The sequence below is a fragment of the Puma concolor genome, chromosome B1 (assembly GCF_028749965.1).
Source record: "Puma concolor isolate L17-30 chromosome B1, mPumCon1.1.hap2, whole genome shotgun sequence".
Classification (NCBI taxonomy): domain Eukaryota; kingdom Metazoa; phylum Chordata; class Mammalia; order Carnivora; family Felidae; genus Puma; species Puma concolor.
Genome location: NC_141670.1, coordinates 176161760 through 176186201, shown reverse-complemented (window position 1 = coordinate 176186201; position 24442 = coordinate 176161760). Strand labels below are relative to the sequence as shown.

Here is a 24442-nt window from a genome sequence, read left to right as displayed (position 1 = left end):
ACTTTCAGAGGCCCCAGTAACCTCAGAGATGCCATTTTCATTTCCAAATCCATAGCATGGGCCTCCCCACTGTCTTTTGCACAAGTCCCATATTCTCTCCTACCCCTGCCCTCTCTAATTTCTGCCACCTCCCATGTCTGCATTTCTCCGTCAAGCCTTTCCTGGCAGCTCGACCACACTGGGATTTCGTCTTCTCCCAAACTCTCATAATACTTAGGCCTGATTGGTTTTACCAGCCATTGGGCCCTCACCATGGACAACCCAAGGTAATGTCAATGCTATCTTGCCCAACAAATAAATTAGCCAATAAGCACCAACAAAGCAGGTGTACCAAAATATTTTCTTTGGAAAGAATTTGTTTCAAAAAGTCATTCTGGGAAAAAAAATAGAATTCATTTGAAGGGTCTTATTTCTGGTTATCGTTTTTGTTTTGATACATGATCTTTATGTAGTGCTTAGAAGTAAAATTCTCAAGTCCATCTCTGTATATTGTTAGTTCTCATCCTAGAAGGTTCTTGGGTTAGGGGTGCCTGGCTACCTCAGTCAGTAGAACATGTGACTCTTGGCCTCTGGGTTGTAAGTTTGAGCCCCACATTGGGTGTAAAAATTACTTAAAAACAAAATCTCTAGTTACAAACAGAGAGGGAGGGAGGGAGGGAGGCAAACCATAAGAGACTCTTAAATACCGAGAACAAACCGAGGGTTGATGGTGGCGGGGGCGTGGTGGTGAAAATTGGTGATGGGCATTGAAGAGGGCACTTGTTGGGATGAGCATTAGGTGTTGTATGTAAGCGATGAATCATGGGAATCTACCCCCAAAACCAAGAGCACACTGTATACACTGTATGTTAGCCAACTTGAAAATAAATTATATTAAATAAATAAATAAATATAGCAAATAAATTTAATTAATTAATTAAATGAAGATTCTGGGTAAATGGACCGTGTCTTATATAATACTCATCTAATTGTGTTCCAGGTAGACACTTATTTAACATAGAATATATTTAGTAAATATACACATAATATATTCCTGAGATAACAAATTATGGTATTAAAATGCCACATTTCATTGAATATTTGATGTCATAGATTATAACATGTACTGTTATATACCACAAAAATAGAAAATAATGCCTCAAACTTAACCATGATGTGCCAGTGAATGTAAGTTGCATTTCAGTTTCAGAAGTGTTAAAAAGTGAATGAATACATGTGCATCTTAGATCTGATTAAATACGTACACTGTTGTTTTATAATATAATACATTGGTATTAAGCATCTTAAAGTTCCCAGTGATACTTATAACTCACATTTTCAAAAGTCATGCCGTGTACCTCTATATGCAAGTCACTGTGTCAGAAGACACAACATGTGCTTGAACAATGGTGAAGCTGTGACCCCTCCCTACTAAACGTTTACAGGCCAGTGGAGGGAACGTTATATAAACGAATCACTGTAATAATGAAGGCAAAAAGTGATCGGAGCCGTCCAAGAAGATAAGATTCCACAGAAATGAAAACAGTGGAGTAATTACCTTTACTTGGGGTTTAAAAAAAAAAAAATCTCATGGCGGAGGTGGTGTGCAATGAGGTTTGAAGGATCAGTAGAATTTTGCAAGCCAGCTGGGAGAAATAATATGTGCAAAGGCATAGAAACAGGAAAAATGTAAGCCTGTTTAGAAAAGAGTGGAAAATCCAGATTGGCTGGGAGTAGGGGTGGCTAGAGAAGCTTCAGAGCTAATCTAGCAGAGCCACTCGTGCCATATTGTGGAAGGTCCCGAATGCTGAGCTGAGGACGTTAAAGGACATTGGCTGGCAATGCAGAACCACTTAAGGCTTCTTAACAAGGGCATGGCTTGTTGAGAGCTCCTTCTCATTCTGTGGATCTCAGTTTAAATGCTCCCTCTTCAAGGTCCATTCTTTACTCTTAAGTAGGGTCTTAACTGTAACTCCAAACTACCATATCCATCTGGTTTCCTTCAATGCACTTGGCACACGGCAAGTCTACCAACCGCATGGCAGATTCCAAGTTCCTTAAACACCGAGAAATCCAGAATACTCACTCTTTTGCAGTTAGGGCTGTCATTTTATAGGGTACACCCCATGTGGGTGTACCATTCCTTGCAGTTTCCTGGAGCCTGGCACACAGTAGGAATTCAGTGATTTCACTAAATAATACTCCCATCATTTCCTGTCCTCTGTTTGCCACGTTCCCTCTACCCGAAAGGCCCTCCCACCACATCTCACCATCGTTATTTTTCCATCTGCCACAGTTTCTCTCAAATGTCAGCGAATGCCTGCCAGCCCAGTGACACAACCTCGCAGTCCTGAGATTTTGTTTGTTCCTCTGATGGCATTATTTGTACCCTGCATAGTATTTTAGTGACTTGTAAACTCTCGTTGTCTCCGTGCCCTCCCCAGCCAGATGGCTAGCTCCCTGAGGCCGTGGACTTTGGCTTTCTCGTGTCTTTCTTACCAAATAATATTTGAGTTGAATTATGAACACTGTGTCAAAATTAAGAATAGAATCACCTGACCTTTCAGCAATGTATTCGATATTAAGGAATAATTAAATGATAAGAAATAATACTGAGTGAAAAGACATTACAGGACAATGAAAGTGGATTACCAAAAGGGTGAAACCATTCCACTATTGTGGAATTCAGTATCTCACAAAGTAATTTACCTGGGAGCAGACTTAGAGCATTTCCTGAAAATGTTGTGTCTGGATATAGGTGAATTATTCTAATAGTCACAGAGAAGTTGGTAAAAATCTGAACACTAGCTTTACTTTCTCAAAATTACACACCATTATTTTCACTAAGCAATGCTATTTTCTCAATTATATATTTTATTAAGATACTGCATATGTATTCATTGAAACTTTGATTATTTGATAGGCCTACAGGAAGAAAATTCCTTGATTTTTTTTTTCTGTTTAGTCGAAACTTTACCCATCAGAGAAGAAGTGCATTGCCATGTGGTATTTACCAACAGTAATAAATAACAACAGTAGCTTTTGGTTATTGAATAATCCCAGCATGCCCAGCATGTGATAAACTACTTACATGTTGTGCCATTTAAATGTCACTACAACCTTTTTATAGAGGAAAACACTGAAATTGGGTGGTTGTTAATTGATTGCTGGTTCAGCAGCTAGGCTGCAAACCAAGGCGTGGCAAGTCCCAAGACACTAGTCTTCCCAGGCGAGGGAACTCAATTCCCCCACCTCACTGCCTCGCACCCCCTCAGGACATGCTGTCTGCTGTCACTTTCAAGATACAACTTGGCTGTGAACAGGAGGCAACTTGCAGACTCAATCTGCAACTTTTTTGTTGTTGCAGGAAGAGAAGTTAAACTTCCAGAGAAACCCAATGGACAGTCTCCACAACAGGTAAACCATTTTCTTTTCCTTTTTATGCTTTGGAGGGAAAAGTCTGTACTTCCCATTTTCCATTAAATTTTCTATTACTTGGTCTTTCACTGCAGTTTTTATTACCTGACACACGAAAGCCAGTAGACAGAGCAATCCCTGAAGTCTGTTTCTTTCTGGCTTCGTTCAGGTTTTTTGGTAGAATTTTGTTATTTCCTTTCTAGTTGTGTGGGTCTGGGATGCAGTTCTAAAACATGTGAGATGAGCATGACCCAACTGAGTCTTGACACTGAAAGCTTTACGATATGAGGAACTGAAACAAGATGGCAGAACGTTGCCTTGTTTGAGCTTAGAGAGAAATGTGCACATCAGACCACTCCAATAACACTCAGCTCTTGTCCACAAATGACTGCAAAAGCACACTGAGTATTCATTTTGGGGTTGCAGATAAACTTTTGCAAGTTAGAGGATTTCACAAATACGAAATCCACAAATAATGAGGATCAATTATACCCATAAAGCACGAAGGTGAACACCAGGTACATAGGAAGCTCTGTGTAAGTTTGATATTTTTATCATCATCATTGTTGTTAAATGTTATTAAATATCCTGAGGGCATCGGGCACCTTTGAGAAGTCTTAGGTGTGAGGAATGATGTGATTCAAATGTGTGTCCTAAAAAGATCACATGGCTTCCATGTGGCGAATGTATCAGGTGGATGCAGGTGGCCGGAGGAACTGCAGTAATTCAAATAAGAAAGAGGTGATTTTGGGGAGCCTGGGTGGCTCAGTCAGTTAAGTATCTGACTCTTGATTTTGGCTCGGGTCATGATCTTGGGGTTCGTGGGTTCGAGTCCTGTGTCTGGCTCCGTACGGACAGTGTGGAGCCTGCTTGGGATTCCCTCTTCCTTTCTCTCTCTCTGCCCCTCCCCTGCTCACTTTCTCTGTGTCTCAAAGTAAATAAACTTAAAAAAAAAAGAGGTGATAATGTTGTAGGATGGGGGCAATGGCAGTGCACGAGGAGAGAAAAGGGTGGGTCTAAGACAGTATAAGGGATAGCATTCCTGCCTTCATGTTGCATTCACCCTGGAATGCGGTTCCAAACTCCACCAGCACCATTATCTGCTCACCTCTGCCCACAAGCTCTTTCTAATCTTCCTAAGATTACTCAGGTGCTCCTTATGTAACATCGTATGACGTCTTTCAATCTCATAACACTAGACTAGTCATCTGCTTGGATATTATTTACATATTTTTCCCTTGCTAGACTGTAAACTCTCTCCAGATCCCTGGAATTGAGTTCAGTAGTTGGCACATAATAGGTGCTCAGAAAATGTATGTTGCATGAATGGGTGGTGAGCCCTTTAGCAAAATGGCAGAGGTCTTCTGTCTCTTTGTGTCCTAATAACTAGCAGAGTGGCCCCCAGTTACATGCCTCGGGATTATTGAGGCCTTAGCACCATGTACAATCTTTTCAGTGCACACGCTGTTTTCACTATACTTCCAAGAAACATTGGGGATTCAATTCTGCATGTGCAGGGTCATCTATAAGTATGGGACCATCTGTTTTTTCTTATCCTCTGACCAGTTCATGCTTCTAGCCTTGAGTCCTGAGCACCTTTATAAAATGAGGTGATTGAGCGGGATGTTCTCTAAGATTCTTTGTGGTTTGGGCACTCTAGGATACTGGGATTTACTCAGAACTAGGTGATGCCAAGCACCTAGCCCTGAGCTATGCTTCATTATTGGGGCGCCTGGCTGGCTCCGTCAGTTAAGCATCCGACTCTTGATCTCAGCTCAAGATCTCAGGGTTGTGAGTTCAAGCCCCATGTTGGGTTTCACATTGAGCGTGAAGCCTATTTAAAAAATAAGTAAAAGAAAAAAGAAAGCTATCATTATTTGTAGCCTTACAAGACTGCGTTGTATAAACTTCTGTCCACATTGCCTCCTCTAAGGCTTCCTCATCCTTTCCAAAACTTGGCTTTTTCTAAATGCTTCAAGTTTCATGCAGACTTCTTCCACCTGCCAGATAAAGCTACTTACCAATTAAGAGGCATACCGTGTGTTGGAGATGCACCCTGATTCCTATGGCTTTCCAGGGAGGATTTGGTCAGAACAATGCTTGTTTGTATTCACAGTATCTAAAATTCAGTAGCATCCAGTGGTTAAAGAATATTTTCATGGATGATGACGGTGAACATGACAGCAGTCAACATTTAAGAACCTACTACTTGCCAGGCACACTTTGCCAGGCCTAGCACACGATCTAATCATGTGATCTTAATAGGAACCCTGCGAGATTAGGTGTTACTATTTCCCCCCACTTAGTGGTTGGCAAAACTGAGAAGTGAAATGACTTAGTCAGGGTCACCTGGCTTCTAAACAGGCCAATCCAGATTTTGATGCCAGGGCCCATCCCCTCATACATACATCCATTATGTACTGGATATTCAGTTTTTCCTCCTCTTCTCCTAGACCCCCTCTGTGATTTCATACATGTTCTGTGACTGGTTTCTGATAAAATGGCCAGAAAAATGAAAGTGATCATGTGCTAATGCCAAGGGCGTCTCTTAGGTTTCTAAGCAGATGCCCTACTAAAGATTGCATAGCTTCCTATGCAGCTTGGACCGAAGTCAATAGGGCAACCCGACAAACTGAGTCGAGATGAGTTTTGTCAGATGATACTGTTACCATGGTGGTGAAGGGTATGACAGAAGGGGGTCCACTGATCCCCGTGGAAAAGACAGAGAACTGCACGTGTTAAGTAAAAATACATCATCTTCATTTCAGATTTTAAAGATCTTCCCAAAGAAACTATATTTCTGTTGTCTAAAGATTCTCCAAAACGTGCTGTTCATGTTCCCAGATGGGTCCCCACGGCCAGCTCACACATGGGCGGCCATGGGGTCTAGGTAGAGCACAAAGATAGCCAGGAGGAGCAGCCAAATGGACAGGCCCAGCAGCATCATATCTAACCCCGGGGAGGAAGGGTAACTGCACACCTCACATGCGTCTTCCTCCGCAGCCACGTCCACAGAATCACTATCTGAGCATACTAGAAGGGAGCGAGGCCAACTCTCCGACCTGGGGTTCCGACGGGCAGTCATTGTGTCAACAGTGCTCTCTGTAGAACTGTGGGAGCCTTTTGACTCCACCATGATCTACCCAGATGACAGCACAAACCTCATGTCCCGCCAGAGCTAGAAGAGGCCCTGGCATGTATGGTGGTGCCATGGCCACCAAGACTATCACTATCTGAAATATTTACCACATCACCTACTCCCTAACTTTGCCTCATGGCAAAGCATCTACACTATTTGTGCCCTAATTTTCGTTTCAGAGGGCTTTCCCACACCAAGTCCCTTCCTCCAATTTAAATTAAATGACCGACGTATACTGCCATCTGGTGGTCATAGAAGCAAGCACACCTACCAAATTCTGTCAGAGCCCAGATCAAGAGGATCCAGTTCCCTCTTGCAAAAAGTTACGGGATCCCAAACTGCTGCTTGTTGTGTAATCCAGTGGACTCAGAAATCAACAGGACCCACCAAGACAGATTCCAGAAAATATTAATATTAGTGAAAACTAGAACAACAGCATTAACAGCTACATCGTACCATTTTCTAACTTAGATCCATTTACTTATCTGTAAAACAGCAGTTCGCACCTTAAAGGGTTGCTGTAAAGTTAAACACAAAAGTTCCCAAAAACAGTATTTGATGAGTAGAGAACACCCAAATGCGATCTACTTATTCTGAGTGTCAGTGACTACCGGTAGTCCCCCAGACACCATAGTAAATGCCTTACAAACTCCTAGCTCATTCCATTTTCAGAACAATCTTTTTTTTTTTTTTTTTTTTTTTTTTTTAATTTTTTTTTTAAACGTTTATTTATTTTTGGGACAGAGAGAGACAGAGCATGAACGGGGGAGGGGCAGAGAGAGAGGGAGACACAGAATCGGAAACAGGCTCCAGGCTCCGAGCCATCAGCCCAGAGCCTGACGCGGGGCTCGAACTCACGGACCGCGAGATCGTGACCTGGCTGAAGTCGGACGCTTAACCGACTGCGCCACCCAGGCGCCCCCAGAACAATCTTAACAAGCAGAAACAGCTATCGTTCCCATTTCACAGATTAGACAACTGAAGCTCGTAGATGCTAAGGAATCTGCCCGGAGGTGACAAAACTAGTAAGTGGCAGAGGTAGATGGAAACCCACAGCTCTGACCCTAGATTACTCCTTTTACCACGATGCTGAAATGCTGGTGCGGTGTGGTGAACCTTCCCGAATGTTTGCATACATCCCACCCCACCCCACACGTATAGTCCCCCCTCCCCCCCACCACACACACATTCAAGACTATAAGTTCTTCCGGGGAGCACCTGGAATGCCATTATTTCCCCAGAACCTGGTACAGTGCCTGATACAACACCATGGATTCAATGGAGAGTCGTATCAGTGGAGACACTATGTGATGACTGTGAGCATTCATAAAACATCTGTCTTAAGGACAGCAGATTAATGATGACATCTGAAAAGAAAAACATGATATTAGATTTTGAATAGAAGAAAAGGTCATAGAAATGTTTTTAAATCGATTGGGGTGCCTGGGTGGCTCAGTCGGTTAAGCGTCTGACTTCGGCTCAGGTCATGATCTCATAGTTTCTGGGTTTGAGCCCCACGTCAGCCTCTGTGCTGACAGCTCAGAGCCTGGAGCCTGTTTCAGATTCTGTGTCTCCCTCTCTCGTGTGCCCTCCCCCACTTGTGCTCTCTCTCTCTCTCTCTCTCTCTCTCAAATAAATAACTGTTAAAAAATTTTTAATAAAAGAAGTGTTATTAAGATCAAAAAGATTGTGATATGCAAGTATATGGACCACAAGAACAGAAAAATGGAGTGACATTCTCACTGTTGTAAAAGTCTTTTGTTTCTCCACATATAATACAGACACCGAGGACCCTGTGACTCCAGCAGCAGTAAAGTAATGGGACAGGGAATGGAAGCACCACAGAAACCGTGTAGACACCCTCATCGGGTGCATATACGGTCAAGATCAGCCTTGGGAGAGGCCAGGCAGGCAGTGCTTTCAATAGCACGATTTGAGTGGGCCCAGGGCAGTCTTTCATCAAGAAATACCAATTTCATGGCATCTGGGTGGCTCAGTCAGTTGGGCCTCTGACTTCAGCTCAGGTCATGATCTCGGGCCGTGAGTTTGACCCCCGTGTCAGGCTCTGTGCTGACAGCTCGGAGCCTGGAGCCTGTTTCGGATTCTGTGTCTCCCTCTCTCTCTGCCCCTCCCCTGCTGGCACTCTGTCTCTTTCTCTCTCTGAAAAATAAACAAACATTAAAAAAATATATTCAAAAAAAAGAAATACCAATTTCAACCCTGACATTTCACCCGCAGAGACCAATTTGTTCCTTTGGCTCCCGAGACCCTAATCTCCAGACCGGTAGCCTGCATCTCCCCCAGCCCACTCCAGTGGAAAAGGGGGTCCGACAGTGCACCTCCTGCAGCCTCACAGGGTCCCCGTGATCTGTGGCCTCGGCCCTCCCAGGGGCTTTGCTGTTACGCTGTCTCCCGCGGTACTCCCTGGAAAGAGGCTGAGGAGACCCCTACCACAGAGCTGCAGACCTGAAATGAGCCAGGGGACACGGAGGAGAAGCTTTTTTACATTAAGTCAGGATCATGTGCTGGGTGAATGTGGCCCCGGGACCCAGACACACGTCAGCGGAATGACCATGGGGTGGTTGACAAACCCTGGAGAGAAACCTCACCTGCACGAGGGTCCTGTCGGTGCCTGCCTTACCTCGGTACTCACTGACTATCAGTGTGTCAACCAAGATGAATAGAGGGTCGATGGGGGACATTCCTGTTCTTCACTGATTCCCCTTTCAGGTTGTCAGATTTGGAAGAGACCTTTGACCTCACGGACTCAAGCGATCACACGACCCTCCCACGCGTGAGCAGTTGGTGATGGAGCCACTGCCAACACGTGACTCCTGGCGCACACTTTGCCTGGCTGGGGTTGCCCAAACAGCATACTACACTTGACGCTTGAGGCACAACACTCCCCGCAGATGATTAGGACTGTCATTTCAACTGTGGTTTTTCCCAAAACATTTCACAAAACTGAAGTTTCGTGGTTAGGAAGTTTTATGGGGAAAAAAAAATTCTGTGTTCACATAATTTGGGTAACTGCAGAGCTAAACAAGGTGAAGTGGCTCTTTTTCATGACCATGAACATGTTCATCTTTAATCTCTGCTGTTCCCAAACCTGTCTGACCAGGGACCCGTTTCAGGGGGGAAACCTACAAAACACATCTCTGCACATAAATATCCCACCAAGCCCAGCTCTAGGTGATGCTAACACGTATCGTAGCCTAAAATAGGTGATTGACGGTGATAATAAAGGTCCTCATATAGGCTTTCAGGCTCTCCACCATCACTGAAGCTCAGCCTCTTGAGGAGGAAAGGAAACTCACGGAGAGTTTTCAAAGGCTGTCCAGGAAGGAGGCAGTGGTTCTGCTGAGGAAGTGGATTGAGCAGTCTAAGAATGTCTCTTCTTGTCCCTTTCCAGTTACGAATCCAGCGCCGGTGCTGAAAGCTGGGCAGACCATCTCTTATTTATTGTATAAAGCACCTGGTAATTTTCTTCAGCACCTGGCAACTATTTTCACTCATTCCTCGGTACCAGAAATGACTCACTAAATGTCTGTCAGCTTCACCTGCTGACCACATGACATGAAATCGCAGCTCTTCTCCGAACACGCAGCTGGTTTTCCAAAACGGAGCTGAAATTCGAGTGTTTGATTTTATGGTGTCTGTCTTCCAAGTATTCCAACTTCTGTAAACTCAGACCACTTCCCAGCTGCCTTTAAAGCTCCTTGACTAGAACCCTTGCAGCAGAACGCCCTTGACCCTGGGAACTGCACAAAGGGTGGTGGTGGGTGCTGTTTCCCGAGCCCGGAGGGAGGAACGCAGTCCTTCCCATCTCTCAGCTCCCGCGCTTGGCTTTTTGTTCTGGACCACTGGGTAGTGCGATCACAGGAAGAGGCAGGCCCCCGAATGGAATGACTGGTAAAATCCCATAGTCCCCTCTTATTCACTCACAGCTGTCACTCACCAGTCATCCCTTTGTTTGAATGTCAAGTGTGTAGAGCTCCGTGTGAGCTGGACGCCGCCCTGAGTTAGGTGTTGCCTGAGAGGCGCCTGGGATTAGAAGGGGAGGCAGACAGCTGATGGACCCCCAAGCACCAGGCTGTAAGTCCCTCTCGAAGGCGGGGCAGCTGAGGACAGGAACCAGACCTTCTTTGCCTTCAGAGGCTGGGACTGGCTATTGAGTAAAGGTCTTCAGGATGCACTCAGGATCACAGCTACGTCCAGAGAAATCGGGGGGCTTTTGGTGAGCTCCTTTCTACAACCTTTCCCCCTGTGCTGCTTTGTAGGGAATATCATTATCAGTGATTTCCCACACCTGCTAGGTCCTAGCCCGGGGACAGACAGAACAACAATTAACAGTAGATTGGTACTTTTTTTTTTTAATTTCCCACTTTTTTTTTCTTTTTTCATTTTGACATTACATCAGGCTTACTGAGAAGTCGTAAGAAATGTGCAAAGAATTTTCAAATACCCTCCTCTCACTATGCCCAAAAGTTAACATTTACCAGATTTGCTTTATTCTTCCCTTCCCCCCCCACACACACGCACGCACGCGTGTGCGCGTGTTTTTGCTGAATCATTTTAGTAAATTACAGATATCATACTCTTCCTCCTTAATACTTCCCCGTGTATTTCCTAAGGACAAGGGCATTCCTCCTATATACCCCAGTGCACTGATCAAAATCAGGAAATTAACATTGATTTAATACTGTTACCTAATCGACAGGCCTCATTCAGATTTCAACAATTTTGTCAGTAAGGGCCTTTTAGCCAAAAGCTTATACATTTCATTCGGCTGTCCTATCCCCTTAGTCTTCTTTAGTCTGGACTAGCTCCGCAGTCTTTGGTTTTCACAACAGTCGTGCATTTCGTTAAGAGTACAGGCCATGTTTCCGATTCTGTGTCTCCCTCTCTCTCTGCCCCTCCCCCGTTCATGCTCTGTCTCTCTCTGTCCCAAAAATAAATAAACGTTGAAAAAAAAAAATTAAAAAAAAAAAAAAAAGAGTACAGGCCAGATTGTTTTGCAGAATATCCCCCCATTTGGGTTTGACTGATGTGGCTTCAGGCTTCCACCCAGGTTACATTCTCGTGACAGGAAAACCAGAGAAGTGATGCTGAGTTCTCAGTGCCTCCCATCAGGGGCCCCTGGAGCTGGTCAGTCTCATTGAGGGCAATGTCACCTTTGGGTATCGGGTGCAGGTGCTGCGTGCATCGTTCCTCCACCGTACCGATACTGTTGTACCCTTAAGCAGGTGGCGTGCTTAGAGATGAACCGTTCTGTTCTCCCTGAACCCTTGCCTGCTAATGTCAGTATCCACTGCTGACCCTTGCTTGAATCAGTTACTGTTGTGATGGAGATTTTTCTAGTCCCATGATTCCTTGTGTGCAGGTTAGCTGGCTTTCTACTTATAAGGCAAAGCTTTCCCTGAATTTATATCCACGTGGACGCACAGATCCTCGTTTTATTCAGGGGGCTCTAACCTTTGTATCTGTAGTATTTATTTTGATGCTCCAATAGTTCCAGATCTGACCAGTAGAACCTTTACAAGCTGGTTCCTGTGCCCTTTGACCTGCCTCCGTCACTTTTCGGGACGATCACTGTTCAAAGGCAGCCCTTGGCAGCCGGCTTGAGCCTTTTTCTGTATGTCTTGTCTTCCTGATGAATACTCCATTTCTCTGACTGGTTAGAAAACGCCTGACTCTGTGGTCTTCCTGTTCCACGCCCCTCCCCCACCCCGCCTCCACCACGATCCCCCCTGTGGAACAGGATTTTCCAGCAACGAGACTTGATTAGTAACTGACAGAGCATTCGCATGTCCATCTTCAAACACAGGACTCTTTAACTTCAACATAAAACACAGGGCAGAGTCAACCCCCAACACAGGACTCCAGAAGCAGGCAGGTGCCCACGCTGGGTGGACATACCCTCCTAATGGTATTTGCTTTTACCCCTGTATAAACCAGCTGATGGTTGCAAAGGATTTGCCCTTTGCCTCTCGACTGATTTTTTATACTCCAAAGAGAAAGCAGATTTTGATTCTACTAAGTAATACGAGGCACCTGATAGCCGAGTTCTAACCTCCAAGCTAGCCATTGTCCAAGTGGGGCGGGGGAGCAGGGAGAAGGCAGGTAGACTGCCCCTCATGAAGGTGTTAATTAAGAGCGTGTACCCCACCCTCCCCTGTCCCGTGTCCAGGTGTCACACTGGACAAGGAGTATTTCCTTTACGCTCTTGGAAATGGGAGAGCTCCTTCCAAAAGCAAGATGGGGACACTAAAGTGACATATGAAAAGAGGAATAGGGGCACCTGGGTGGCTCAGTCGGTTGGGCGTCTGACTTCAGCTCAGGTCACGATCTCGCGGTCCGTGAGTTCGAGCCCCGCGTCGGGCTCTGGGCTGATGGCTCAGAGCCTGGAGCCTGCTTCCAATTCTGTGTCTCCCTCTCTCTCTGCCCCTCCCCTGTTCATGCTCTGTCTCTCTCTGTCTCAAAAATAAATAAACGTTAAAAAATTAAAAAAAAAAAAAAGAAAAGAGGAATAAATTGAATTTGTCATTAGGAATCCTCATAGAAGGAAGGAAGTCATGGATATGGGCAGGCAGAGGTTGGATGTGAATACATTAGTCCCCACCCTTTCCGCCAGCAGTCACACAGTCACACAGCGGTGGACACTGGAGCCACCTCAGAGAAGGAATGTCCCTGGGGAGGGAAAACTCCGGGCAGGTGGGAGAAGGCAGAGCCTGTGGCCAGGAAGAGGCCGTCTCCACTGGCAGAGAGAGGCGGGAGAGGCCCGGAGCAGGGCCCTCAGGTGAGGGACCAGGCCAGGCAGAAACCCGGGTGCTGTGCCCCAAAGGCCAGTGGGGGCTGGGCTGAGAAGCCAAACCAGAAACTTGATCCTGAAAGGGGAAAACCTTTACAACATCCTTTCTATTACATAGCTCTGAAGGAAAATATAGATCCTGTGGTTTTTCTGGGGGAGGAGGAGGGGAGCCTAAAGCCACAGATGACTTATAAATTCTGTAAGAAACAGGGAAGTGGTGGCTCTCCAGTTGGCCTGTTAAAGCTCCGCAGTCATTTCAGTGCAGAACGTGTTGCTCACGTGGCCCTGGCCACAGCGGCACAGGGTGGGGACTGTGGCTGGGCCAGGGTTCCCCAGGGCCCCGTCAGCCTCTGAGACTCAGCCTCTGAGACGCTGGGAACACAAGGTGTGGCTCAAGGCTGACGCTTCCTAGCTTCCTCCCTCCCTCCCCTCACTTCCTTCCTTCCTTCCTTCCTCCTTCCTTCCTTCCTTCCTTCCTTCCTTCCTTCGTTCCTTCCTTCCTCCTTCCTTCCTTCTTTCCTTCCTTCCTTCCTTCTTTCTTCCCTTCCTTCCTTCCTTCCTTCCTTCCTTCCTTCCTTCCCTTCCTTCCTTCCTTTCTTCCCTTCTTCCTTCCCTTCTTCCTCCCTTCTTTCCTTCCTTCCTTCCTTCCTTCCTTCCTTCCTTCCTTCCTTCTTCCTTCCTTCCTTCCTTCCTTCCTTCCTTCCTACCTTCCTTCCCTCCCTCCCTCCTTCATTCTTCCCTTCCTTCCTTCCTTCCTTCCTGAAACCTTCCCCTGCTATGCCTCTTAACTTGCCATCCTAAAGTTGACCGACCAGATATTTTACAGTGATCACCATGGCTTCAGTTACATTATGATGACCCACAGTCTGCCCTCTCAAAAACCTCAAAGCCAGGTTTTTCTTTCCTTTGACTTTTTTTTTCCTCCTATCCTCCTGACTGTGTTTTTAAACAGAGTCCAAGATAAATAAAGGTACTGCAAGCATGTAGAGGGGCAGAGTTTTAGAGCAGGATGGGGGGAGAGGCGGGTGGAGGAGAGGGGTTGATGGAGGGGGGGAGGTGCACATCGTCCTTGTTTCTTGGTCCTGTTTTTCCAGCTGATTTATGAATTGCTAGCAGAAAATAGCCGTAAGTGGGAGCAGAGGCTGGGAACAAAATTCTGGGCTCTGGACATGGGATCATTTAACGGAGAGTGCTTTGAAACAGTAAGTGGTTGTGCACACTGACCGCTGGCCAAGCTCCCAATGGTTTCTCCCTCTGAGGAACCTTTGTGGCACTCGGGTTTTGTGGCACTTGACTTTCAGTTGGTGCCACAGTTAATAGAAATATACCATTTGGCCCTTAACCCAGAAAACAAGTATTACTTGGTGTTCACAATGCTTTTGTTCCTGTGTGTATGTTGTGGCAACTGCATTACATCTTTCTTAGGTGCAAGGCCTCCATACTTTTTTTTTTTTTTAACATGTCAGGGCTCCTGGGTGCTTCAGTTGGTTAAGTGTCCAACTCTTGATTTTGGCTCAGGTCATGATCTCATGGTTCATGGGTTTGAGCTGACTGTGGAGCCTGCTTGGGATTCTCTCTCTCCTTCTCTCTCTGTCTCTTCCCTGCTCATATGTGAAAGAAAGAAGGAAGGAAGGAAAGAAGGAAGGAAGGAAGGAAGGAAGGAAGGAAGGAAGGAAGGAAGGAAGGAAGGAAGAAAGGAAGAAAAAGAAAGAAAAGAAGGAAGGAAAGAAGAAAGGAGAGAGAGGGAGGGAGGGAGGGAGGAAGAAGGGGAAGGGAAGAAAGGAAGGAAAGGAAAGAGAAATTTTTTTTAACGTGCTATGTCCAAACAGGTCTGAGTAATAAGTATATGCTTATTGTGAATATTGACTTATGTAATCCCCAACGACACCATATGGTAGACATACCATTATCCCCATTTACAGATGAAATAGCCGAGGCCCAAAGTCATACTGCCAAGTAAGAAGCAAGGCTGGGCTCTGAACCATATAGTCCAAGTAAATCTCCCCATCTCGAATCTGTAATCACATCTGCAAAGACCTTTTTTGTTTCTTTGTTACATGCAAATTCCAGAGATTAGGTTGGGGATATCTTTTGGAGACCATTTTTCAGCCTTCCCATAGGAGGTCGTTTGTAGACTTTATTTATCGGTATAAACCCATAACCTGTCAGTCCATAACCTCTTAAAGAGCACCGGTCATTTTCCGTGTGGGTAAAGGTTTCTGTGGTGGCATCCTGGGAGTTCAATTACAATTGAAGGAAGACAGAAGACAGGCCAGGGAGGCAGCGACACCACCAACAGTGAATGATCTCTCCCTCTTCTTCGTGTGCACGTCTTACGGAGACGGAGGGACTGGGGCTGTAGATTCTCTTACTGGTTTGTCACTTTAAAGGTTGTTCCTATTAGAAAAGGGAAATGATTTAGAGATTCTTCCACACGAGTTTTTAGGATCTTCAGAAGAGAGATCAGAACAACCCGGTGAGTTCCATGTGAAAGGAAGATTTCAGTGGGAGAGCACGCATCAGGAAACACGAAACTTGGGAAGGGGCAGGTAGGAGAAAAGAAGCAGCTGAACCCGTCTGCTGCCAGGACGCCCCAAGGGCCATGTCCTTGAGCTGCAAGAGTAGGGCCCCTGGGCCATTGCCAGGGTTGGCCAGTCACGGGAGGGGCGCAACAGATGCCAATTAGTCCCGTAAAGCTTGGAATGATGACCACAGCCGTCACCTTCTTGGGTCTGTGTTGTGGAGCATGCAGGTCGGCCACCTTACCCAGATGCCCCTTTCTTTTTAATGATTGAAAAAAATGTTTTAATGTTTATTTATTTTTGAGAGAGAGCAAGCATGTGTGGGGGAGGGGCAGAGAGCGAGGGAGACCCAGAATCGGGAGCAGGCTCCAGGCTCTGAGCTGTGAGCACAGAGCCCCACACGGGGCTTGAACTCACAAACTGCAAGATCATGACCTGAGCAGAAGTCAGACATTTAGTCTGACATTTAGAAGTCAGCACAATGGCTGCGCCCTGGTTAGGCTCCAGAGTCCCCAGCATAAGGCCATTGATCGATGTGGAAATGGCAAGGATCCTTTTCAGTCCCGAAGGTCTCTCCCTAGCATTCTTCAGCCTGTGTTTCCTCCTTCACCAAATGGAGACAACCTACCTATCGCCCCAGGATGGGGAAAGGGCCTGGCACAGAGACGAGCGTCGGTAAATGTTTGAGAACTCTGAATTGGTGATTTTAGAAACGTGAAGGTGTTCCCGGTAACCATGGTCTCCCTGCCTCACGTGTTCTGCTTTTGCCAAAAATTGTGACCCTCCCAACTTGGAGAATCTGGGAAGGAAGGAGCAAACTTAGTTCCTGTTCAGATGTCATTCACTATGTTCTGTCCTTTCTCTCTTTTCCAGATGGTAACAAAAACTCATCCAGATGGGGTGCAAGTGCTGTAAAATGATACAAAGGTAAAGTTGGAAAAGTACCCTGAGTGGAGGACTTTGGGACTACTGTGGAGGCCCCCCTAAAGACCCCGCATGGGGTCGCTGCATTTATCCAACCTCAAGCATGACCAGCATTGCCAAGAAATTATGCATTTGGAACTGCTCGTATATCATTTCAGAGGACATGTGGCCCAGATTTAAACTGTTTTGTTGTTGTTGCTCACTGCTCCGAGCACATTGGGAATGCCGTCGTGCTCTGAGATGGAATTTGGTTTAGGTGGACCTTGCAGTTCTCCAGAGACCTTCGGTGCAAAGACAAGCTGGGGTTGCAGAGATGATGCCTGACCTGGCATCACTGAAAATAAATCACCCCAGTCACGTACAGGGTTTTAATTCTGTCCAGATTCTATTTCAGAAAAATTTGGATAACCTGACTAGAACTCCACACAAAATAAAGGGGAAGAAGTTAACTAATTTGCTCCCTTAACAAACAGCACTTTTTTGATGATTCTAGTTCTCCATCTACAGCTATACACCTACATCCATTTATTCATACGTGTGTGTATAAGTTTTATTCCGTTGTACTCACAGTGTGATGGTAGGGCGTGATTCAAAAACCATTTATTATCATAAATATTTGTTGTGTCTTCCGTGCTAGTCCAGACTTCATGTTTATCTTGTTAATGACTGCATACTATTCTGTGGAGGGGATGTGCCATCAGTGTTTAACCACCTATTCCCCTGTTATTGGACATTTATTTACTTTTTGGTTGTTTTTAATTCCATCAACCACTTTGCACCCTGTTCTGTGGTCTCTTAGATCTCTTCCTGAGACCTATTTCCAGTGGTAAAACAGGTTTATACCAACTAGATCTATTTGGTTTAGACATATACAGAGGCTTCACGGAATAATCGCAGAAATTAACAGGAATGGTAGAAGGAAGCAGAAAGTAGAAGCATAGAGTGTTGATAATGGAAGCTATTCATAGAGGGTTCGTGAATAACCGTAGTTAATGTCTAACTGACTGATCTTCATTCTTGTCGCCGCCAGCTATCTCTTCGATCCAGTTCAAGTGCCCTCCTCTGGCTACGTCAACGAGGTGAACAGCTGCAAGGTGGATGAAGGGGGCGCTGGTAAATGGAAAGGCAAACAGGGCAGCCAAGCCCCGGGGCATCAAAACGAGCTGCAGAGCGAGGGCCTGAAGAGGACGGCCAGCAGGGGCAGAGCTGGCAGCGGGCAGGAGCCCCGCTGGCCTCCCCCGGGATCGCCCCCTCTGGGGGACACGGTGGGGGGACCCTGCGCGGACAAGGCTGGCAGTGCCGTCAACGGCATCGGCCCCACCGCCCCCCCGCAGCCCACTGGGGACCGTGGGCCCCACCAGGGCGAGAGGGGCTCCTGCGTCAGTACCGCCAACAGCGCCCCCCCGACTGCACCCTTCCGGGAAGGCTGGGGCCCCGGCAGACGGGACAGTGTGCTGCTGCCGGCCCTGCGAGAGACCCACGTCGTCCAAAGTGGGGACCCCAGAGCTGCTCTCAGGGCAGAAGGTCCTGCCTTGGAAGTACAAGACCACGACTTCCAGATGCCAGCCCCAGATTACCCTCCCCTTCGGGGCTCGGCTGGAGACACAGTTGACTGGGAAGAAAAGGACGGTCTTCCCGAGAGCCACCCTGAGGAGGGACCCCCGGCAGGCCTTCACCCCAGGGCGGGGGGACACGGCTTGAATATGCCCTTCCCCTTGAAGAGAAGCTGGGATTCCTTAAATGAGGCCGTGGCAACAGAAGCCCTAAGTGTCGGCTTCAAAGAAGAGGATGCTGCTCAGGCCGTGCCCAGGGTCGATTCGAGAACTGGGTGGGAGGGTGCGCCCGGCTCCACCGCAGACGGGAGTGGGGATGCGGTGGACGAGGACGCGGCGGTGGACGAGGACGCGGCGGTGGCCGAAGCCCTTGCGGCTTTGGAAGCGGCCACTGCAGGAGAAGACGCGGATGAGGCAGATTAGGGCCCCCGAGCTGGCGTCGCGCCGCGCATGCGCGGTGCGCGTGCTCCTTGCGCGCAGCTGACGTCGCGCAGCCTTAACGGGCAGCCTCGCCGACTGTTTGCAACAGCGTCTGTTCTGGCGATTGGCAGTGCCTGCGGCCAGGCCGCTTGTTGCGAAGTATCGGAAGCCCCGCTGTGTAGACGGGGTGTCACTCAGGAGGCCAGAATAAAAATCAGAGGGGACAATGCGCTGGTGCCCACAGCACAGGCAGAAATTAAACAGCCTGCTCATCAACCCACAAACCCCCCTCTGAGAACGCTCGGAAATCCCAGTGCTGAATCCCAAGAGTGCATAATCACAGAATGTTCTGTTGGTAAATTCACTGTCTCGCTTCTGAGAGCCAGACGTTGTACCCAACCCGGAAAAGGTAACTACCCCCACTGAAAGTGCCTCGTGTGTCCCCAGAGCGTGGCTTACCTTCAGGGACGGTCTCCCAGGGAACTAATAACTAACCACTTGTTTGATATCCAGTTAAGCTCAGCAGCATTCAGGATGGGGCAGAAGCCACTAGTGAACAAATGGTTAGTTGTTAGCTGTGATATGAAGACACCTTGACCTTAACTTTTTTTACATTATTACTTTTTATTCTCCTTTGGGATTGGAGAAGCCAGTGAAAATAATTCTTAAACCTGCTTGTGACCATTTGACTTGTAAATTCATGAGATTGGGAACAGCGAAGAGATCAGATGGAGTGTTCTATGCCACTTTAATGTCTGATTCTGATTAAAACATAACGTGAGTGTGTCTGTCGTAACTCAAAGGCGGTTCTAATGTGCCAGCCTTGAGTGTCAGTAAGCCTTGACGTTTGCTTCCATGTAAAGAGCTGCACTACTAAGTTAACAGGTGAGGAGGAGAGCAAGTCAGTTTGCTGAGAACGGCTTTGGCTGGCTGTCCCTGCCGTGGAAACGCGTGACAGCGTGACCGCACGCGCCGATCTCCCCTTAAGGACGAACAACAGCCCCCTCTGCATTTCTGCCTTGTAATTTATAGGAACGAGAACTGCCGTTCTGACATGGCCCAGTGGAGAATTTAAAGCACGGTCAAATCCATCTAGAGAAACGGGAACCCAGAAGAGCTTTAGGATGGCATTTCATAACACAGGCTCTGAAATCCGACTGACCTTGGTCTGGTTTCCAGCTTTGCCATGCGACCTTAGCCAAGTAATTGATCCCTTCTCCTTTCCCATCTGTTAAGTCAGAGTAATAATGGTGTATGTTTGTAGAGATTAAATGAGATGATGCAGGTGTTTATCACAGTGCCTGGCACAGAAGACGCACTCAATAAAATGATAAGTCTTTTTAGCTAAAAACAAATCCTTTAAAAATGGCTTTATGTCCTCACAACTGAAATGTCTGTAATGTCATCACCGCGTATTGGTAACTATTTAATAGAAAACATGATTTCCCAGCATCTTTAAGGACGGCACCCTGACAAATGCTTAACAGGCATACATTACCCTGGGTTTGTTTGGGGACATACCATCTCTACCTACAAGGTCACACAGAGCCCCTAAAATAGAAACTGCTGTCCTTGTTATGTGCGTTGTATGTGTTTGTTATTGTACTTCGTACACCCAATGCTTCATATTTGAGAATGAGTCCTTCAGTTCCCCAAGTGTGTCTATTGGGATTAGATTCGGCTGCATGTGATAAATGGCTTATACAATAGAGACGTATTTACCTCTTGTGTAAAAGGAGGCCGGAAGTAGCAGTCCAGGGTGCTAGAGTGTCCCATTCTGTCAGCAACCAGTGCTCCTATCATCTTGCCTTCCTTCTCAAGATCACTGTGTAGTCCAATCATTACATTTGCTTTCCACGCAGAAAAAAGAATAAAGGAAGGGGCGCTGGGGTGGCTCAGTTAAGTGTCCGTCTCTTGATCTCAGCTCAGGTCTTGGTCTCAGGGTCGTGAGTTCAAGCCCCGCGTTGGGCTCCACGCTGAGACATTGAGGTTGAGGTGGTCAGCTTACAGCCTCAGAATAGAGCTCAGAATAGAGCCAGTTTGCTAAAGGTCGAAAGGCCATATTTTACATTTAGTATAACCCCAAAGGGGATTCAACCTTTGGTCCGGTGGAAGGAGGACTGGACAGCTACGGGCATCTCGACTTCCCCTGCTGTCTCTAAAACAGAAGAAGGAAAGAAGGAAATTCAGACAGAAAGAGGGTAAGGTGAGGAGTTAGTGCAGACAGGTCTCTGTGCCTTGCACAGAAACCCACTCCTGCACTTGGAACGTGTGCACGATTTTACATCCTGAGATGGCTGCATATTCACCATGATCAGCAGTTCTCCTAAGTTTTAAAGATTCTTTTTTTGTGCGAATAACTGCTTCAAAAAGGTTAGCAGATGGCCAAGATTTTCAAGGTTTTTTTTGTTTTGTTTTGTTTTTTGTTTTTACGTTTGTTTGTTTTTAAAGCCATCATGGCTCCTTTTGTCTAACCCCACATCCAGGCTCTACCAAAGGATGTCAGAGGAAGTCAGAATCTAAAGAATGAAAAGAAATTCCAGACTGTAGCTTCATCCACCGGGTTGTCTAGCAACTGACTAACCGTCCCACCCCGTGTAGCGTGTCTTCTTTCTGCAGTCGGGTGTACCCCCCATCAGAAACGTGATGCTTGCCAATAGTGAACTTTTCAAATATTCTGAACGCCCCCAAAGCGCCAATGCACCCTGAACGTGAGGCACTGGCTGTGGTCAGGAGTGGACATCCTGGTCTTCCGTGAACTTAGCAAACTGCATCCTGTAGGTATTCACCACGTTAAACCTCGACTGTGATTGTGATATAAGATTATTACTATATTACATGTATGTGTATATATGTGTATACGCACATACACGTTCTTTACTGGCAGAAGTTGAACTGTCATATAAATATGAAAGTAGATATTTTTCCTCTGGTTTCCAAGGCCATTAGTAGCAAGTTGTTATAACTGTCAAACCCGACCTTCAAAGGAACAAAGAGAATTTGAGGTTGCTTAACACACGCCCATTTGTCCACGCTCAGCAACTGCTGGCCAGACGCCATTTCTCCCTTTCTGCTTCACTCTGCCTCTGACCCAAAGGATAAGACTCACTCTTCCTAAGTTTTCCATCAGCATCTGCAAGCAGGAGGCCCTCGGAAGAATAAAGGAGGCACAAAATCCCAGTATGTGAGCAAAGATCTGACTCCCTTAGTTTTGCCTGTGTGGTCACGGGAACCAAGCCTCCAGTCTTGGACTTACTTAGACTTTCAGATGAAAATGTGGACATTCTTGCTTTCTGTTTGTTTATTTTTAACTCCAGAGTAAACCTCAGTTATTTTCAAATCCTCTATTTGGGAACTAGTGATAATTAAACAGAGACAAGCTGACATTTGTTTTTCATGGTAAATGCTTTTCCTGTGAATATGTGGGAAAAATATGTCGCACATTTGTATACTAAATTTGTCAGTTTCTCCAACACATGAGATTATAGTAGACATCTGTAAACAGTCTGACCTTCCAAGCACGCTTGGCCACTTGAAGAAACAACACTTGAGGCGCACCGATTACATATGCTGATTCCAGATGATTCTCACCTGCCACATTAAATCAGTTGCCTGGAGTCGACTGCTAGCAATTTTTTTATTTTTTTTTCAACTAAAGCAACTATAACAAGTGCCTTTAAAAAAAATTTTTTTTTCATGTTTATTCATTATTGAGAGACACAGACAGAGCACGAGCATGGGAGGGGCAGAGAGAGGGGGAGACAGAGAATCTGAAGCGGACTCCAGGCTCTGAGCTGTCAGCACACAGCCCAACGTAGGGCTCAGACTCAACAAACCGCGAGATCATGACCTGAGCTGAAGTTGGATGCTTAACTGATTCAGCTGCCCGGGTGCCCCACGAACAAGTGCCTTTTGCCTCGATCTAGGATAGCCTGTGGCGTGAGGTGAGGACTCAACACATTATTGGGGGGGCGGGTGAACCCATGAAAACTCCTCGCACTATAGTTGAGGAGACCTCACACAGCTGAGACTCTGGATGCTAATTAGGAGATGGTGACAGGTGTCATAAAGGTATAAATGCAGGGCCGTGAAAGAACAAGTCTTTATCAGTTTGAGAGAAGAGAACTGGCATTTATTCATGCTTTTCATTCTCAGACTGTCCTGCTCTGTTTGAACAACGGGCCTTTACAGTGGTCTCGGGAAAGGCAGGCAGAGAGTAGAATTTGAACAGCCAGAGAAGGTTCGGTCTCTCGAGTGAGGCCATGTTACTCTGAGGACCTTAATTCCAAATTGAGAACAAAGCCTCAAGAAAACCAATGTTTGGGACGAAGCAACGGGAAACTTGGCTGACCACATTTTTCACTCATTTTGAACCTAATCTTTAAAATCCTGAGGGAGAAAGAAAGGATGTGTATTTGTATAACAAGACTCAGATGTCACTTTTCTCTTGGCTTCTAGCGATGGAGAAAGCCCATGGGGGTCGGCTCTTCAGTTAACCACCTGCAGCCATGCATATGACCTCCAGGTCTCAGAGGTTATGATCATGTGGCATGTACCAAGCACTCATGCACCCCTGTAATCCTAAAAAAATGGGGGTGGAATCAGCCCACGCCTCTTGCTCGCTGTATGACATTGGGTTTAAATTTCTTGACTTTCCGGAGCCTCAGTTTCCCCATCTGTAAAATGGGAGTGACTCCTACCTCCCAAGTTGAAAGCAGACACTCTCCAATTTTCAGTGTGCTTGTTTCCAAACAGCCGATCTCTGAGTCTTACCTCCCAGAGATTTGAACTCAGTAGGTCTTGGGTGGGGACCTGGCATATGTATAGGTTGATGCGGGTGACTTTCCAGCCACACATGGAGAAGCACTAAGACTATATACTAGGAACTGCCACATCTTCTTGATCTTGCAGCAGTTGCCAGTAAAAAAAAGTTTGTGCTCATACCCCTAATAGGAGCACATTTACAATTAAATCTACGGTCAGGACAAAGCAATATTAGGATGGGATAACAATTAAATATAAAAGTATTTTTTTTTTGGTTTGGGTTTGGGTTTTGGGTTTTTTTTGTTTGTTTGTTTTTTGTTTTTTTTAGAGAGAGTGTGTGTGCAAACAGAGGAGGGGGCAGAGAGAGAGAAAGAGAGAGAGAGAGAGAGAGAGAATCCCAAGCAGGTTCCACACTCAGCATGGAACCCAACACGGGGCTCAACCCTAGGGTCATGACCATGATCCCACGACCCTGGGATCATGACCTGAGCCGAAATCAAGAGTCAGACACTCAACCGTCTGAGTCCCCCAGGTGCCCTAACTATCCAAGTTTTAATATTTTCTTCCCATACCCCTGGGTTATGTAAAATCCACTTTGAAAACCACTGATTTAGAAGCCCAAATGAACTATCTGTAAAAACACTTTGTAAATAGACAAAATTGGAGTAAGATTTTTGACAATATATACAGCATACACATGCATATGATCACACACCTAGAATGCACACTCAGCCATACGAAGCAGATGTGAAAACATACACCATCATTACCACTCATCTGCTACCATTCGTCCTCACCTTTTGAGCCTGATTTTGAGGAAATTCTGTATTTTCTGCTTTTAAGCATTTTGGAGTAGTTAATATAAAACTAGGGTAAAATATGACCTAGAGGCCAGAAAGCGGACAAAGTATTT

General features: G+C 46.2%; 1 protein-coding gene across 3 annotated transcripts in view; it reads left to right on the top strand.

Moving 5' to 3' along the window:
- PGCKA1 (PDCD10 and GCKIII kinases associated 1) overlaps nt 1-20343 on the top strand; it is an 88832-nt gene extending 68489 nt beyond the window's left edge. For all 3 annotated transcript variants that reach the window (XM_086705253.1, XM_086705251.1, XM_086705254.1), the window contains 3 exons: nt 3347-3396; nt 16742-16795; nt 17823-20343. In XM_086705253.1, coding sequence (XP_086561379.1) covers nt 16764-16795; nt 17823-18768 — 978 coding nt within the window. In that variant the 5' untranslated portion in view covers nt 3347-3396; nt 16742-16763 and the 3' untranslated portion in view covers nt 18769-20343. The remainder of the gene's footprint in view (nt 1-3346; nt 3397-16741; nt 16796-17822) is intronic.
- The last annotated feature ends 4099 nt before the right edge of the window (nt 20344-24442 follow it).